General features: G+C 42.0%; 1 protein-coding gene across 1 annotated transcript in view; it reads right to left on the bottom strand.

The window, feature by feature from the left end:
• MYBPC1 (myosin binding protein C1) overlaps positions 1-15332 on the bottom strand; it is a 77171-nt gene that overhangs the window by 33365 nt on the left and 28474 nt on the right. The window contains exons 11-17 of the mRNA XM_036760801.1: positions 12012-12178; positions 10733-10865; positions 9135-9259; positions 6931-7036; positions 5951-6117; positions 4209-4371; positions 2731-2837 (exon numbers count right to left, since the gene is read on the bottom strand). Coding sequence (XP_036616696.1) covers positions 2731-2837; positions 4209-4371; positions 5951-6117; positions 6931-7036; positions 9135-9259; positions 10733-10865; positions 12012-12178 — 968 coding nt within the window. The remainder of the gene's footprint in view (positions 1-2730; positions 2838-4208; positions 4372-5950; positions 6118-6930; positions 7037-9134; positions 9260-10732; positions 10866-12011; positions 12179-15332) is intronic.

Raw genomic sequence — 15332 nt, 5'->3', positions numbered from 1 at the left:
CTGGGCCTCAGTTTCCTCATCTGTGAAATGAGGGTGCTAGACTCCAATTCTAGATCTAGGATCCTGTGATGGGTGTGCTGGCAGAGGGAGCCCCCACACCAATCTATCATTGTATCTAATGTGTGCAAGGCACTGTGCTGGGTATCGTCTGACATACAAAGGTGAATAAGGCATAGTCTTATGGAAGTATGACATGGTCCTGGAAAGAACTGTAGATCAGGAATGTGAATGTTAGACCTGGGCCTAGCACCCAACTTTCCACCTCCTAGTTACCCAACCTTGGGCAAACTTCTTAACTTCTTCTCTAAACCCACTTCCTTATCTGTAAAACGATGCTATTAATAGCTATCTTACATACCTCAGGTAGTCACTGTGAGAATCAAAGAGCAGACTGGTGAATGCTGGTGGAGGGAGAAACAGAATGCCCATTGCCACAAGAATAGAATCATGACCACTTTGGACAGGAGGGTTTAGGAAAGATCACAAGACAGGCTTGAGGGAATGATATTGTCGTAATGGGAGACTTCAATTGTCCCCCCTTTTGCTCTCTCTGCTAAACAAACAGAAGCAGCTATTCCATTATAGGGCTGCTTTATTCTTCTTAAGGTAGGGGAAGCAATGAGGGGAATGGGTGCTCTGTAATAGCTTCTGGCAGACAAGGTTGAAGACATAACCACTCAGTCTTAGAAAGCCTGGAAGGAAAGCTGGGCACAGCTCGATCAAATATCCAAGTTTTGGGAGCACAGAATTCAAACGACTCGGATAAAGGTTAGGTAAGATTGCATGGATTAAAATTCAGGGGACATCAGCCCAGGCAGGATGTGAAGTTATCAAGAGTGAAATTCTGAAGATGCAAACAGAATTCCAATGAGGAAGAAAAGGGAAAGTCGTCTTAAGAGACTGATACGCATACACAAGGAGCTCATTGACAAACTTAGGTGTAAAAAAGATAAGTCTAGAAGATGGAAGAAGGGCAGGAAATGGGGGATGAATACATAAGCTTGGCACCCTCCTGTAAGAGCACTAGACTTCAGAATGACCTCAGGATGACTGTGAATGCTGAGCTCAAAAAAGCACTTTGAAAGAAGCTTTATTGGGAAAGAGATGATCAAAGAAGGGTCTATCATCCTGTTGCTCATGGGTTTACAGATCCAAGGCTGCAATGGACCTCAGAGGCTGTCTAGGACAACATCCTCCTTTCACAAATGAGGAACAGATGTGACCTTGCCCGAGGTCATACAGGTCACAAGCACCAAAGGTGGGCTTAAGACCAGAGGCCTCTGACGCCAGGGCCAGTGTCCTTGTCACTGAACTACAATGAGAAAGGACAATTTAGAGAAGGCAGACTTACCCGCTCTAATATTGCTTCTGTTTTCTTTGCCAAGGAGGATGATCCTTGGATCGAAAAGAACATGATAGAAATAAGGAGGCAGATAGTGAGACCACCTAGCTGCCTCTGATGAATCTGAGTTTACTGCCTCAGACAAACTACCTTTCAAGATACTCCCAGGCTGGGAGATGGCATTGCTGAGTCGTGGAGAGCAGAGAGTATGCCAATTCCTCCTCCTGGTCCCGTGTGTCAGATAGCATGATAAAGTAGCAAATAGCCTTGGAAAGGGTGCCAAGACATGCGTTGTCTTCAATGGGTACCAGTAGTTGGAAGGAATGTGAGAGGAAGAGATAAAGGATCATAGGATCCTCCACTGATAGCTGGAAGGAATCTTGGAAGTCATCAAAACTAATCCCCTCATCTTATAGATAAGGAAACTCAGGCATAGGGAGAAATGACTTATCCAGGATCACAAAGAAAATAAATAGTAGAACCAGGGGTCGGAATGTAGGTTTCACTGACTCAGAATTACCCCATGACAAAGAAAGATGCCAAAGAGAGGAGGAGAAAGAGAGGGCAGAGAAAGTAATTGTAGGAGGGTTAAGGTTGAGTTTATTATGGGAGCTGTAGGTGGTTCAGTGGTGGAAGCAGCAGATTCCTTCACCTCCCCCAAGATGATCCCACACTAAAGAGTCAGAACAGACACATGGGGATATATTCAGGAAATGGCATGTAGTCCAATTAGACTAGCATTTAGGGTATGTCAAGGAGGTGAAACAGATGAGGCTAGAATGGGACAAGATACAGACTGATTGGCTAATAAATTTGTACTTAACTTGGTAAGCAATGGGGAGTCACTGAAGGTTTAAGAGCTGCAGAGTGATGTATTCATACCTCTTGCTGGGATGTTTAAGCTAGTTTGGAGGGAGGAAAAGACCAGAGCTACAGAGAACAATTAGGTGCCTATTATAAGAGTTAAGGCAAGAGATAACAAGAAATTGAATTAAATTCCAGTGGTGGCCTGGGGAATGGAAAGGGAAGAATGTATACAACAGACATAGAAGAGCTTGCATAGACAAGGCTCAGTTACTTAATGAGGGACTGAGGAAGGATGAATGAATAGAGCATTCATTAAATGCTTATTATTGGGAAAGCATTGTGCTGAGCACTGGGGAAACACACTGAAAAATAAGATAATTCCCATTCTCAAGGAGCTCACATTCTAATGGAAGAAGGAAGAGTCAAAGCTCTGAGGTCCATCATCGTCGGTTTCTTTGTGCCTTACTAGATTTATCTATTTTTTTGTCTCTAAATTTCACATAATACAAAATACTTTCAAATTCTAAAGTAGGAACAAAAGTCACCTCTAGAGACAGTGATGGCACACTTTCTGTACTCACCTATAACGTGAACTTTGGCGGGCAAGGTCACAGTGTAGGCATCAGGTGCAAAGACGTATTCACCTTCATCCTCAACGAGAGCATTGGCTATCACTAATTTGTGGATTCTATGAAGACAGAAACATTCATTCATTCAATAACCATCTATTTGTGTCCTGGATAAGATAATGGAGCTCATTGTTGTTTCTGTTTGGTTTTCTTTGTCATTGTTCTTTCTGGTACATTTTTTGAGCTCTACTGGGGTGTTAGTGGGTGATCTGGGCTCTTCTAGGACCCAATGCACCACCATCCTTGATGTAAGTTTCCTATTCAGCAAACATTTATTAGACACCTTCTTTGGACAAAGCCTTGGGCTAGGCATTGGGTTGTATGTTTATCAAGAGGGAATATGTAAAGATAAAAGTCTGTTCTCTTTGGACTTACAAGCTAACAGGGAGTATTCAACACACACACACACACACACACACACACACACACACACACACACACACACAATTAACTATAGCAACCAGTAAGAAGTAATAAGAATGTAACAGAGGCACAAAATGCTCTATGACGGCAAAGGAAGAAGAAAGAATTTTTGACAGTGGTTTCTATGAAGCCTTCCTGGAGGAGGTGGCATCTGGGCTAGGCCTTGAAGGATAGACAGGCCAGTACACAAGGATTAGACTCTATGTAGAGCCAATCATTGTGGAGAGCTGGCCATGATCTGATCGACTGGCTACAGAAATTTGGACCTTGATTATTCTCTTTGGCTGCCCATTTTCAGCCGTAGTTCTGGATTATATGCAATTCATGACCTCAGTGTCCTCAGCCAGCCTGTTATGTAGGCCTGAGTTTGTTAGTTATTTCATACTTGAACATTGTGGCCACGCATTTGTGGCATCACTGATACTGTGGATACCCTTAGTGGTGCATATCACAACCAACCGTCCCTCCTGCTCCTATTTGGTCTTGTCCGTGTTCTTCCATGGTCCTTCCAACTACTTCCAATCTACCCAACTCCCTGTTCATCTATTATCCTTCCATCAGGTTTTATTTGTTATGGAATAATTAGTAAGAGATAATAAATACAAGTGAAACTAGAGAATATAGCTTGATAATACGTCTTCCATACTTCACGGATCCATGACTTCATTGGCAGTTCTCTCTAGCAATACAGATTATAGCCCTTCAACAATTCATTAGATGTCCTCCATCAGTTGGTATGGCTGAAAAGTCAGTCGCTCAGCCAGCCAAGTAATGAATCTTTTTGGACATAGCTAGTTAGGTCCTTGGAAAAGAGATACACATTTTGACGAAAGCTTTTTTGGCTTGGTAGGAACTCCAGAACTTGTGCCTCATTGGTATAACTTCTGAGGGCCCAGTCATGGTACATTAGACAAAACATTGTTTTTGGACCTGGGTTCAAGTCCCACATTCATTTCTGTGAGGTACAGGAAGAGGCTGAGAATGAAGGCTTGTCTTGGATTGCTTACCTTCCTTTGTGGACAACTTTCAAGCGTTCACCTTCTTGAACAGGTAGACCGTTCTTAGTCCATTTCCCGGGTATGTTTTCAGAGATTTCACACTTCAAGCAGATTTCCTTTCCAAGGTTCACAGTTACGTCTGTTAAGGGCTGCAATATCTTCAGAGGTCTCACTAAGGAAGTGGATAAAATGGAGAAATGTAAGACTGAAACTGTGGACTGGTCTCGATGACAGAACCTCACAACGCCTATTGTTTTGCATGGACACATCAGAAAAGCCTATGGCCAAAACAATTATCATAAAATCCTGATGGCAGTGTTGTGTGTGCCTGATCTGTTTGTAGAGATTTCTTTTCAATAATTAGAATAATATACATAAAGTGATGTGAGCTAAGAGAGATAGGAGGAAATCAGGGGCTTTTCTTGATGTCATTCTTTCCTGAGTAATACAGTGTCAACGTGTAACATTAATATCCAACTGGGCCTGATCTTGTTGTGATGTGAAGCATGACTTTTCCTTAAGACATTAATTCTGTTGAATACATTAAGTCTGAGAGCATTCTCAGGAGAGAACTCTTAGCTGGAATGTGCCATTTAACAAACATGTATTAAGTACCTACTATGTGCCAGGCACTTGAACTAGGGGTTCAGAATACAAATGTAAAAAAAAATGAAACTCCTTATCCTCAGGAAAATTACAGTCTACTGCGGGGGAAATGGAAAATGAGAAGCAGCATGGCTCAACGAACCAGGAAGACCTGGGTTTGACACAGGCTGCTTCTGCGACCTTGAGCAAATCCCTTAATCTCTCAGTGCTCTAGGCACCTCTTTAAGACTATAAATTATTATTGTTGGGGGTAGAGATAATAATAGTTCACATTTATTAAGTGTCTACTATGTACCAGGGTCTGTGCTAAGCACTTTACAATTATGGTCTCATTTTATCCTCACAAACATCTCCGAGAGGTAGGTGCTATTATCATTCCCACTTTACAGTTGAGGAAATGGAGGCAAGCAGAGGTTATAAGTGACTTGCCTAGTGTCACACAGCTAGGAAGCATCTGAGGCTGAATTTGAACTCAGGTCTTCCTGACTCCAGGTGCTGGTGCTCTGTGCCCTATGGCATCACCTATCGGAGGTGCTGAGAACTGCAGAGAAAGTGTTGAATGTACTGGTAGAAGGAATTTCCCCAGATGATAAGGTGAGAGGGGCAGATGTGACATCTGATCTGTGCCTTGATGATAACTGTGTGCAAGTGCCCACTTTTTCTCTCTTCAAGCTAGGAAATAATGTACATAAAATCTGAAGTAACCTCAAAATGTGACATTCCATTTTTAAAGCCTGTCTAGCCATCATTTTCTGTTGGTCTCTTCTGTCTTTGCCCTCTGTGTCAAGTTGGATACCCTGGCTTGATGTGAACCAAAGATTTTCCTAAAACGGCATCTAGTTTGACCTCCCTCGACATGAGCAGGAAGTGAAGAGCTGGAAGATTCCCAAACATCACAGATTCCCAGCTGGAGGCCCCTCCGAGGCTGTCTGACCTGAGGGCTGAACCCCAGGAAGGTGAATGATGTGCCCCACATCACGCAGTAGTTAGTGGGCAAGCTGGGATTTGAGCTCAGGTCTTCTGGATTCCAGATCCAACATACTTTCTAAAGGCACCATGCTGCCTTCATTTCCTGTAATCAGTACTAACAAAAGTGAGAAATGATCTGGTTGTGGATATCTGAAATGCAGGTGAGGAAGACTTACGGCCTACGCTCAGCTTGGCAGAGGACTGTCCCCCTGTGGTCATGACGGAGTACTCGGCACTGTCCGCCTTGGTGGCCCCCTCTATGATCAAGATGTGCTTCTTTCCATCCACCTTGACCCGGTATCTGGACTTTGGACCAATGACAATCTCCTCACCATTCTTAAACCTTTGTGAAAAATGAGAAAAATGTCCACATCATGAGTGGAGAACTAGAAACATCCTGGTGGCTTAAACTCATCCTTCCACACCTGAGATACAACCAGAGTTGCCAAAACTGTCTTGCCTGACCTGGCCAGATTTTGCCTTCTTCTGGATGCTCCCCAGCTTGTCAGGGTCTCTTCTTAAACTATGGCAGCCAGAGGCTAACTGACGAGGACAGAGGGTAGGGGAATGATCTTTTTCTTATTCCCCAAATCTGGTTCCCTCATAAGTGGAGCGTCCCTTGAAAAATGCTATTAAAAATTACAGTCACCACATTTTCAAACAGGACAGTGATGGGACCCTTTTAAACAGAGCTCTGGCTCCACACTAGAATTCGTCTACTCCAATGGATTCCTATTATACCATCTGTGTTACTTAGACCAAATCATCTTAGTTTCAGGATTTAATTCCCCAAATGTCAGCATAAACATGGAAGAGACTATTTCTATCTCTCCCAAGAGCAATGATAACTTCCATTTACAAAAGTGCTTCTGGCAACTTTTGGCTGCCACTCCACATAGACCTGGCAATCTGAGGTTGCGATTGGTCCTAGGAGTTAAATTTCCCCAAACTTTCATCACCATTTTAATGAGGAATCTATTTTGACATGTTAGGAAATAAGACCCAGAATGGGAGGTAACAAGAAGTCCCCCTTTGGTCCAGGGATGGAGAGGTACTTTCCCAAGAGGTCATGTGGGGCCAAGGGCTATGTCTGCCTTCTCATTTGTGTCCGTTTGAATATAGCCAGAGCCCTTGAGCAGAAAGAACGGCAGCTTACCATTTCACATTGGCATCATCCTCAGACACTTCACACTCCAGCTCCACTCTTTCCCCACAGTAGGCATTGGTGTCTTCCAGCTGTTTGGTCACCATTATTGGGGGCTCTAGAGTGAGAGACAGAGGAGCCAAAGTCATCAGAGGCCCTGGTCACACCGACTTTCATCCTCTGATTCCTAACCAACCATACGCCTCTCCTGGAGGGCTCCAAAGAACATGACACCCCCTCTCCCTGGCCCCCCATCTCTTGTTTATCAGTGGTTCCTCCTTTGAGCTGGTATAGACATATGTACGGACAGGGAGATGAGCTACACTACAATTTAATATTACTTATGATTCAGTTGATGGAGAGAGGTTCCGGTGCAAGTCGGAATCTTCCCTGCAACTTAGTTTTAGAGAATTGCCTAGAGCCCCAAGACATTAAGTTATTTGTCTAGGGTCACAAAGCCTGCTTGTATCAAAGCTAGGATGATGCAGGTTTTCTTGACTATAATAAAGAGAAAGAGAAGAGTTTCCTAGTGTTCCCAAAGCAACCTTGTATGGTCGATATTTCTGATAAAAGAAAGAATCTACAAAATTCAATGGAAACCCCTAGTCTAGATCAGGATTCTTGGACCCCCCCAGATGATCTGGGGAAGCCTGGAGACTCTTCTCAGAATCATAGTTTTTAAATGCATAAAAGAAAATACATAGAATTGTGAAGGAAACCAAAGATTGATGAAAATAAAGATGTGATCCTCCCAACCAACTTCAGGGCCACTCTGAAATCTATTTATGGACCCCAGGCTATGAACCCAGGATGGCACAGTCTCAAGTTTTCCATTCTGAGTGAATTTTGCAGTAAAGAGAATAGAGAGTGGACCATTATATTCATCCTGGAACAGGGTTCAAATAGTACCACTCTACAAACGGTCTCTCAGCAAATGGCAGCCTTCTAGAAGCTTCCATGTTGTACTGGGGCTAATCTGTTATTTCTCCTTTAATGAAGCTGGTGGTAAGGGAAAACCTAAGCTTAGGTAGATGGGAATATAGCTGGATTTTCGTGGTATAAATGAATAAGGGTCTATAGGTTTATGGACCTCCTAGAGTTGGAAGGAACCTCGGAGGCCATGTAGTCTATTCCTTTGCTTTACAGAGAAGGAAACTGAGACCCAGGAGGGGGTTAAGTGATTATGTCACACAGACAGTAAGTGGCAGAACCAGAATTTGAACCCAGGTCCTCTGACTCCAAATTGAATTATTAACCCACAGTACGATGCTGCCTTGGGGGATTCCTCATATGGTCCATACCCTTAAGTCACAGCAGAAAATTAACTTTTTTTAAACCTAGTTTTACTGATTTTGAGAACCAAAGGCAGTAGACATTTGATTAGTAGTGGTTATCAATCTTTTTCAGACTGCACACACTTACAGACTTATTGGAGTGGCCTGATATACTGCATCCACCCCAGGGTGGGGAGAGAAGTAACACCCAACACAAACAGTTTTTGGATATGAGGTTACATTTACTTTAGAAACCCAAGGGCTTATTTTATCAAGTGGAAATGCAATCACCCCTCTGTGTCACATTTTAATAACAATCTCTGCTCTTTTGAGGGCAGAACTTTCATACTTTTGCTATAAAGATCAAATAGCTTGTTTTCAATACTCCAGAATCCTCACTGAAGTAAGTTTTAGTTGCCAAACTTTGTGACTGAGATATTTTTTAATTTTTAGAATTTACTATGGGAATGTGAAGGGGTTGGGGTCCTCTTCTCTACTTAATTATTCTCCAGAGATATTCCCGATCTCTTTCCCAATAATAATAATAATTAATAATAAATTTCCGATCAAAGGCTGTGGATGGGGAGGAGAGAAAAACTATGAAAAGCAGAGAGGATGTTGCTGAAAATGAAGAAATGCAGGAAGGACATTGGCAAACAGCTGTTCAAACAGGCCAGAAGGTCACCAGACGCTTTTTAGGAAGCAAAGACCTAGAGGACATCTGAGGGAATTCCTGAAACTGGCACCAGTGGTCCTTCTTGTAGCCTATAAAATCTTTAAGATCCTGACTTCTAAAGTTAGTCTCAGTGCATCCAGAATATAATGAGACAAAATAGTGGGTGGCTTGAAGGAGGAATTCTCAGGTCATTAACCCAAGCGGAGAGAGAAGCAGCTGCTTAAAAAACAGAAAAAAAATAATGAGTGTGATTTAAGTAATTTTACCTCTCACAAAGAGTTCTGTGGAACATTTCTCATCCCCAGCTGTCACATAGTACTCAGAATCATCTGTCATCTGGCAGTTATTGATAAACATGATTCTTTGGTTTCCTTTGTGCTCAAAGATGTATCTGTTTTAGAAAGAAACAGGGGGAAAACTCATGTTAGTGAAATTGGCTTTTTTTTTGTTCTGACTCAAAATTATAATTGAAAAAATAAGCTGGTCGGTGTGAACTTCTTAAATTCAACAGCTCTGAACACTGAGATTTGGCTTATTCTTTTGGTTTTTCATTTATGGCATGAATGCTGCATGATGTTCAAGGACAATTAATGTTTTCACCTGGGAACTGACTTCATTGACAGGAAGCTCTTTATCCTGCCAGAGCATGTCAGCCCTGAGAATCCCACCTCCCTGGTCTGCAGCTGCTGCCCCAGGGCCTCTCCCTCTGATGGGGCGGGGGGAGGGAAGAGCACCTTCCAGAACCTCCATATCAGGAAGCACCCAGGCTAGCCATCTTTTTGTTTCTCTCCTGGCTGCATTCTCTGGACTTGCTCATGGCGCCCTCATGCCCAGAATCTCCCCTTTCCTTGGGCTGCTTTTAGCTTCCTTTTCTATGTTTTACTCTCTCATTAGATTGGAAGCTGCTTCAGGGCTTTCTTTTCATATTTCCAATCCTGGCTCAGCACAGTGCCTGGCACACAGTAGGCACTCAATAAATGCTTCTGGACTAACAAGTTTTAGAGGGTTGCCTGAGGCCCAGCCGAGGTGAAAAGATTTGCCCATCCTTATAAGGCTAGAATGCTTCATAGGCAGGGTTTGAATCTAGGTCTTCCTGACTCTAAGCCCAGAACATGGTTTACTCTCTGACACCCTGCCTTGGGATCATGAATTTCTCTGATTTTTATGAAACATTTCACCTTTCCCCCTCTTATATCTCACACATTCTTTATTTTGTTATTTACTTTTGGAGTAGGGCCCACACATGAAATTTTACCGGCATAAAGAACACCCATTGATTTTCTTCTCTGTCACTGATAGTCTCAGAGAATCACTCGGGGCACTGGGAGGTTGAGTGACTTGCTCAGGGTCACACAGCCTTCATCAGAAGCAGGGCTCGAACCCAAGTCTTGCAGATTCTAAGGCCGACCCACTACACCAAGATGCCTAAGTGCATCAGTTTAAGAATCAAACTGTCAGGAGTGGATTCTGATTTTGTAAAGGCTTATCAGTCTTATGTAAAGCAGGAGGCTGAAGAGTGAGAACTGCCATCTGTATCTGTATGTTTTATCTACACAACACCAGAATTCCACATGGGCCAAATGCTGGGCTCCAGTTTCCAATTTGTCATCCTACCTTTTGGCAATGGCTATCACAACGAATGCCTGCCCACCAAAGCGTGAAGCAGTGTCAGGTCAAATTATTATTTTATTCACAAGTAGCATCACATGGGGACCAGGGTTCAGACTGTAGCTCCGTCACTGATTACTTGGGTGATCTCAGGCAAGGGACTTCAAACCTCTTCACCTCACCGGACATCCCCCCTGCACCCCCTCCCCAGCTCTAAATCCAGGATCCCACCAGCATCCATTAATTCAGCACTTACTTTGCACTGGGTCGTATTTCTTGTCCATTTTTGTACCATTTCACTTCTAACTTTGGGTCTGCCAGTTCTACCACAAATCTGACTTTACCACCTTTGTCTACCTGGTAGGCAGGATCGAGAATTTTGGAAAAAGCTGGAAGGGAGAGGAAGAAGGAACATTATTAGAAACAGGAAAAAAAGTGTGAGGACTAAGAACTTAAATAGGAAAAATAGATAAATTCACTAACAATGAGAGCGCCCCCAAATAGGCTCACCAGAGGACAATTTATTTTTATATCCTTCATACACAATTGTCAAACCTCAAAACAAGCTTTGAAGGTTCCATGTCTATTTGTGTGTGTGATGTAGATACACTTTAAGAAACTGAGGCTCGAAAAAGAAACAATATTTTTTTAAAAAAAGGTAAAATAAGGAAGGAAACCGTCTTTTCAATAAGCTTGAGACAGTGCTTTGAAAATTTGCTGGTGTCTCCCAGAGTAAAAGCACCAGAAATGTAAACATTTAAAGGGGGCTAAAACGAGAGGAAACATTTATTCTTTCAACATAATCCCTTCTAATATATTAGCATGATTTTGCACTTTCTCCATAACAAATGTCATTTTCCAGAGTCTCACATGGAGATGAATTCTATCAACATGGTATGTAGAGGGCTAGACTTGGAGCCAGAAAAACCTGGGTTCAAATCTTGCCTCTGACACATATTAGCTGTGCGATCCTGGGCAAATTACTCTCTGAACTTCATATGTAAACCAGATCATAGATCTTGGGTTGGAAGGCAGCTCAGGGATCATCTAATCCAACTCCCTCATTTTCCAAATGAGAAAATTGGTGCCCCAAGAAGTCAAATGATTTTCCCAAAGTCACACAGGTAGTAAGCATAAGAGATGAGATTAGAACCTGGTGCCTCTAACTCCCAAGCATGGGCTGTTTCTGTTGAAACATGCTAGCATAGCATATATAAATGCTTTTGGTATGACCTTCTTCTTAAGGCATAATTGAATGGGTTTTATGGTTGTGACTCCAAATTCTCAAAGTAAGCTCTGCATCAACAGGGCAAGAATTGTACCTGTGCAACCTTGGGAAATCAAAGGAAAACACTGCTATGGTTCCCTTAGGAGTTAATGATCAGTTTCAGTGTTAATTTCCACCTCTCCCCTCCCCTCCATCAGCTCCACATCTCATTTACAGCTTGCTACATGGCTTAACCTTTCAATTTTAGCAAAAAAAAATTCAAACAACATTGTGGATTTAAAAAAAAAATTTTCCACTTTCTACATACCTGCGCTTTTCTTCTCAACCCTCCTCATGCGCTTCAGACGCTTGAGCATGCCTCTCAGATCAGTGATGCCATACTGAAAGGCAATCTTCTCATATTCACTGGGATTGGCATTCTTCAGAAGCTCCCACACATCTATTTCTGGCTCTTCTTCCTGTTGCTTGATTTCCCTACCAAAGGCAAAGGGCGTTAGACATCCGGGGTAGAGTAGCTACACTGTCCTTTCAAGAAGGGACAGACCCAAATGAACATCGACAGATAAGATACCAAAATTCCCACCAAAGGTCTGAGGAACTAAAGCAGACAGTTGGTCTCATTGTCTTCAAATTAAATATTAGGGGAGCTTGCAAGTCCATAGAAACACAGTCACTTACTGAAAATAGTGTTTTAGATTTTCTGGTCATAACGTTTCCTTTTTGAAATAGCAAGAGATGGTTTTTGTTTTACAAATACTCTTGCTTTTTTATTCTCCCTTCTCATTTTTGAAAGCTAATTTGACAATATCTCATTAGAACTTGAGTTTGGTGATACTCCAGAAGAGTTTATTCATATTTGGATAATGAATTCATTAAAAATGGACTTAATATTACAAGATTTTGATGTTAACGGAGAATAAAGGGAAATAAATACTTGCATGAAAAACAGTGTGGTATAGTGGTTGGAGAACTAGCCTCAGAGTCAGAAGACTGGAGTTCAAGGCCTGTATCAGACACAAGCTGACTATGTGACTCTGGGCAAGTCACTTAATCTTAGTGCCCTAGGAGACCCTCAAAGGCTCTACAATGACATCTAAGGACTAGTCCCTACTACACGTATGTGTATGTGCACATATACAGTATTTACAAATATTGATTTATAAAAGTGTTGATTTTAAAGCCACTTATTTGATAAAAGCAAGTTTAACAAATTAAGTGATTATTTTGAGAAATTATGGACAGCCCACCTGTTCTTCTGTTCTCCATATAATGTTAAGAGATCCAGAAGACGGTTCCCAAAACATTGGGTAGACCCCTGTGCTGAACTAATGGAAGTGCGTTGAAAAGAATAGCGTTGGATGGGCAGGTTTGCAGAGAGTATCGACATGTTGACATTGAAGTGCCACTAAACATTTATCTTTGCCAAGCTGGGTTTCTACACATCAACATTTCAAATTGTTCCTCTAATGGCCACATTAAAATTTTTGGTGTGTTTGATTTTTATTATAGATACAAAAGTGCTTTGGAAAATGCATTTCCTTAAAAGGGATGAGCATTTTGGCAAGGAACACAGGAAAAGAATAAAGTTTAGTTTCTGTTTCCATCATGGCCTGTGAAGCTGTCATTCTCTTGGAGTTCCGTGGCCAGCTATGAAAGTGACTTTTGATATGGATACATCAGTGATGAAAGACCAGAAGGTTCCAACAAACTTATTAAAGAAGCCCTTCAACTATGGGATGGACATGTCTACAACCTACCCATTCATAGAGACCAATAACACTGAACCTTGGCTCAAGATGAAACACATCTTTGAGCAAACAGCTGAATGTTTCTTATGTGACTTTGTATGTTGCTTAGTCTTCAGTTAGTTTTACTTTAAGATTTTTACAACTACTTACTGTGTATCATGTTGGCTTGGATGAGACTCTTCCTATGTGAAATTTAATCAAAGCAGCATTGAAACCAATGTAAAAGCCGATAGCTACTCTTACATGATTAGCCACGTCAATTGGGGGCTACTAGAATGTTAGCAGGGGTTGGGTGATGGTGGCTTCTATTTACATGCGGCTGGGTTACCTAATCCTCTGGCTTTTTTTTGTGGTAGGCTTGATCATCCACTTAGACCTTTGGCCCACTCACTAAGCAGACAAGGAAGAGAATGCTGCTCTGGCAAAACAGAATGAGGCAGATAAATTACGAGTATAAATTAGGCAATTTCCCAATAGGGCAGCTCTACCTCTGGAAGTCTAGAAACGACTTGGGTGATATGAGAATGAGTCCTCAAAATTTTAAAGCCAGAGCCCTTATATTCAGCTTATTGAAGCAATGGTTATAGCCCCTCTGTTAACTGGGGGAAACTGGAAAGCTTTATTAGAAAATTGTTCTGAGGTCGGGACATTGGTAATCATTCAAAAGATTCCCCAGATTGATAGCTTGTAAGCTGTCTTTGTCACAAACACATCCTCTGAATTTTTCAGCAGGAAGATTTGGAGAATTGCAACCAAAAATGTGCATGCATAGACATACATACATATATACATCTATATACATATGTTATTTTTCCCCTACACCAAGTCAAAATGTCACAGGCCTCTGGAAACTGTAGTAGTTGGTGCCATTAAAATATTACTTCACTTTGAGGATTGCCTACTGCTATGAGAAGTCATGCTAAGGGTCCACATATGGGTACTAGTCTGCCATAAAATCAGCATGCTATCAATGTCACATGAAGCCTGTGTGTATATTTGGACTTGTTTTTTAAATATATACATCTATATGCATACACTTAAGGAGCCATTCTGCTCTGTGTGGAAAGAATCTAGGGTATCGATGTCAAATTCAATAATACTGAACTCAGTGCGGTGCTCTGCGGAGACAGCTTGCCCTTTGGCGGGGGTCTCAGTTTTCTCATCTATAAAGTAGGAAGTTTGGTCTAGATCTGAAGTTCCTATGCTGGGCTCCATGAATCAAAAAAAAAATTGACAACTATTTCAAAATAATTAGTTTTGTGCTTTTAAAAGCATTATTCTGAGAAAGGTGAATAGGCTTCACGAGACCGCCCAATGGGTCCATGGCACAAAAAAGGTTAAGAATCCCTGGATTGGATGGTCTCTGTGGGCCCTTCCAGTTTTTATATTCTGTGATTCTTAGATTTTCCTGATTGTATCAGGAAACAAGCTGATGGAGAAAGGACCAGCATCCTTGGTGTGGTTTCTTAAAAACAACTTTACCAATTTTCTACCCACTCCCAGACTCTAAGACCTGTTGATAAATGCTATAAATATCAAGAACCACTTTCTTCTTCCTTTCTTCTCCTGACATTCTGCTGGAGGATCACAAGGGGTCAGGAACAGGAGCCACCGCTAAGCTGTTGTTGAACTGAACATGAGTGTAATAGCAGGGCCTTCCAGCTATTGCACTCAGAGCTCTAGAGTAAGCTGCACAAATTGGTGGAGGAATAAGGGTCAGAGGGTCGGCCAGGGGGCCCCTCAGCTGGACTGTGACCCCAGGAAAGGGAGGAAGAAGCCTTCTGCTAGCTTCCTATTTGAAATGATTTTTTTCTTGCTAAATAGGGATTAAGCTCAGTTCTTTGTGAGCTGCCAAAGGACTACAATCGCTGTTAGCTCCT

The sequence above is a fragment of the Trichosurus vulpecula genome, chromosome 5 (genome assembly GCF_011100635.1).
Source record: "Trichosurus vulpecula isolate mTriVul1 chromosome 5, mTriVul1.pri, whole genome shotgun sequence".
In the NCBI taxonomy this organism is placed as follows: Eukaryota; Metazoa; Chordata; class Mammalia; order Diprotodontia; family Phalangeridae; genus Trichosurus; species Trichosurus vulpecula.
This window is presented reverse-complemented; position numbering and strand designations above follow the sequence as displayed.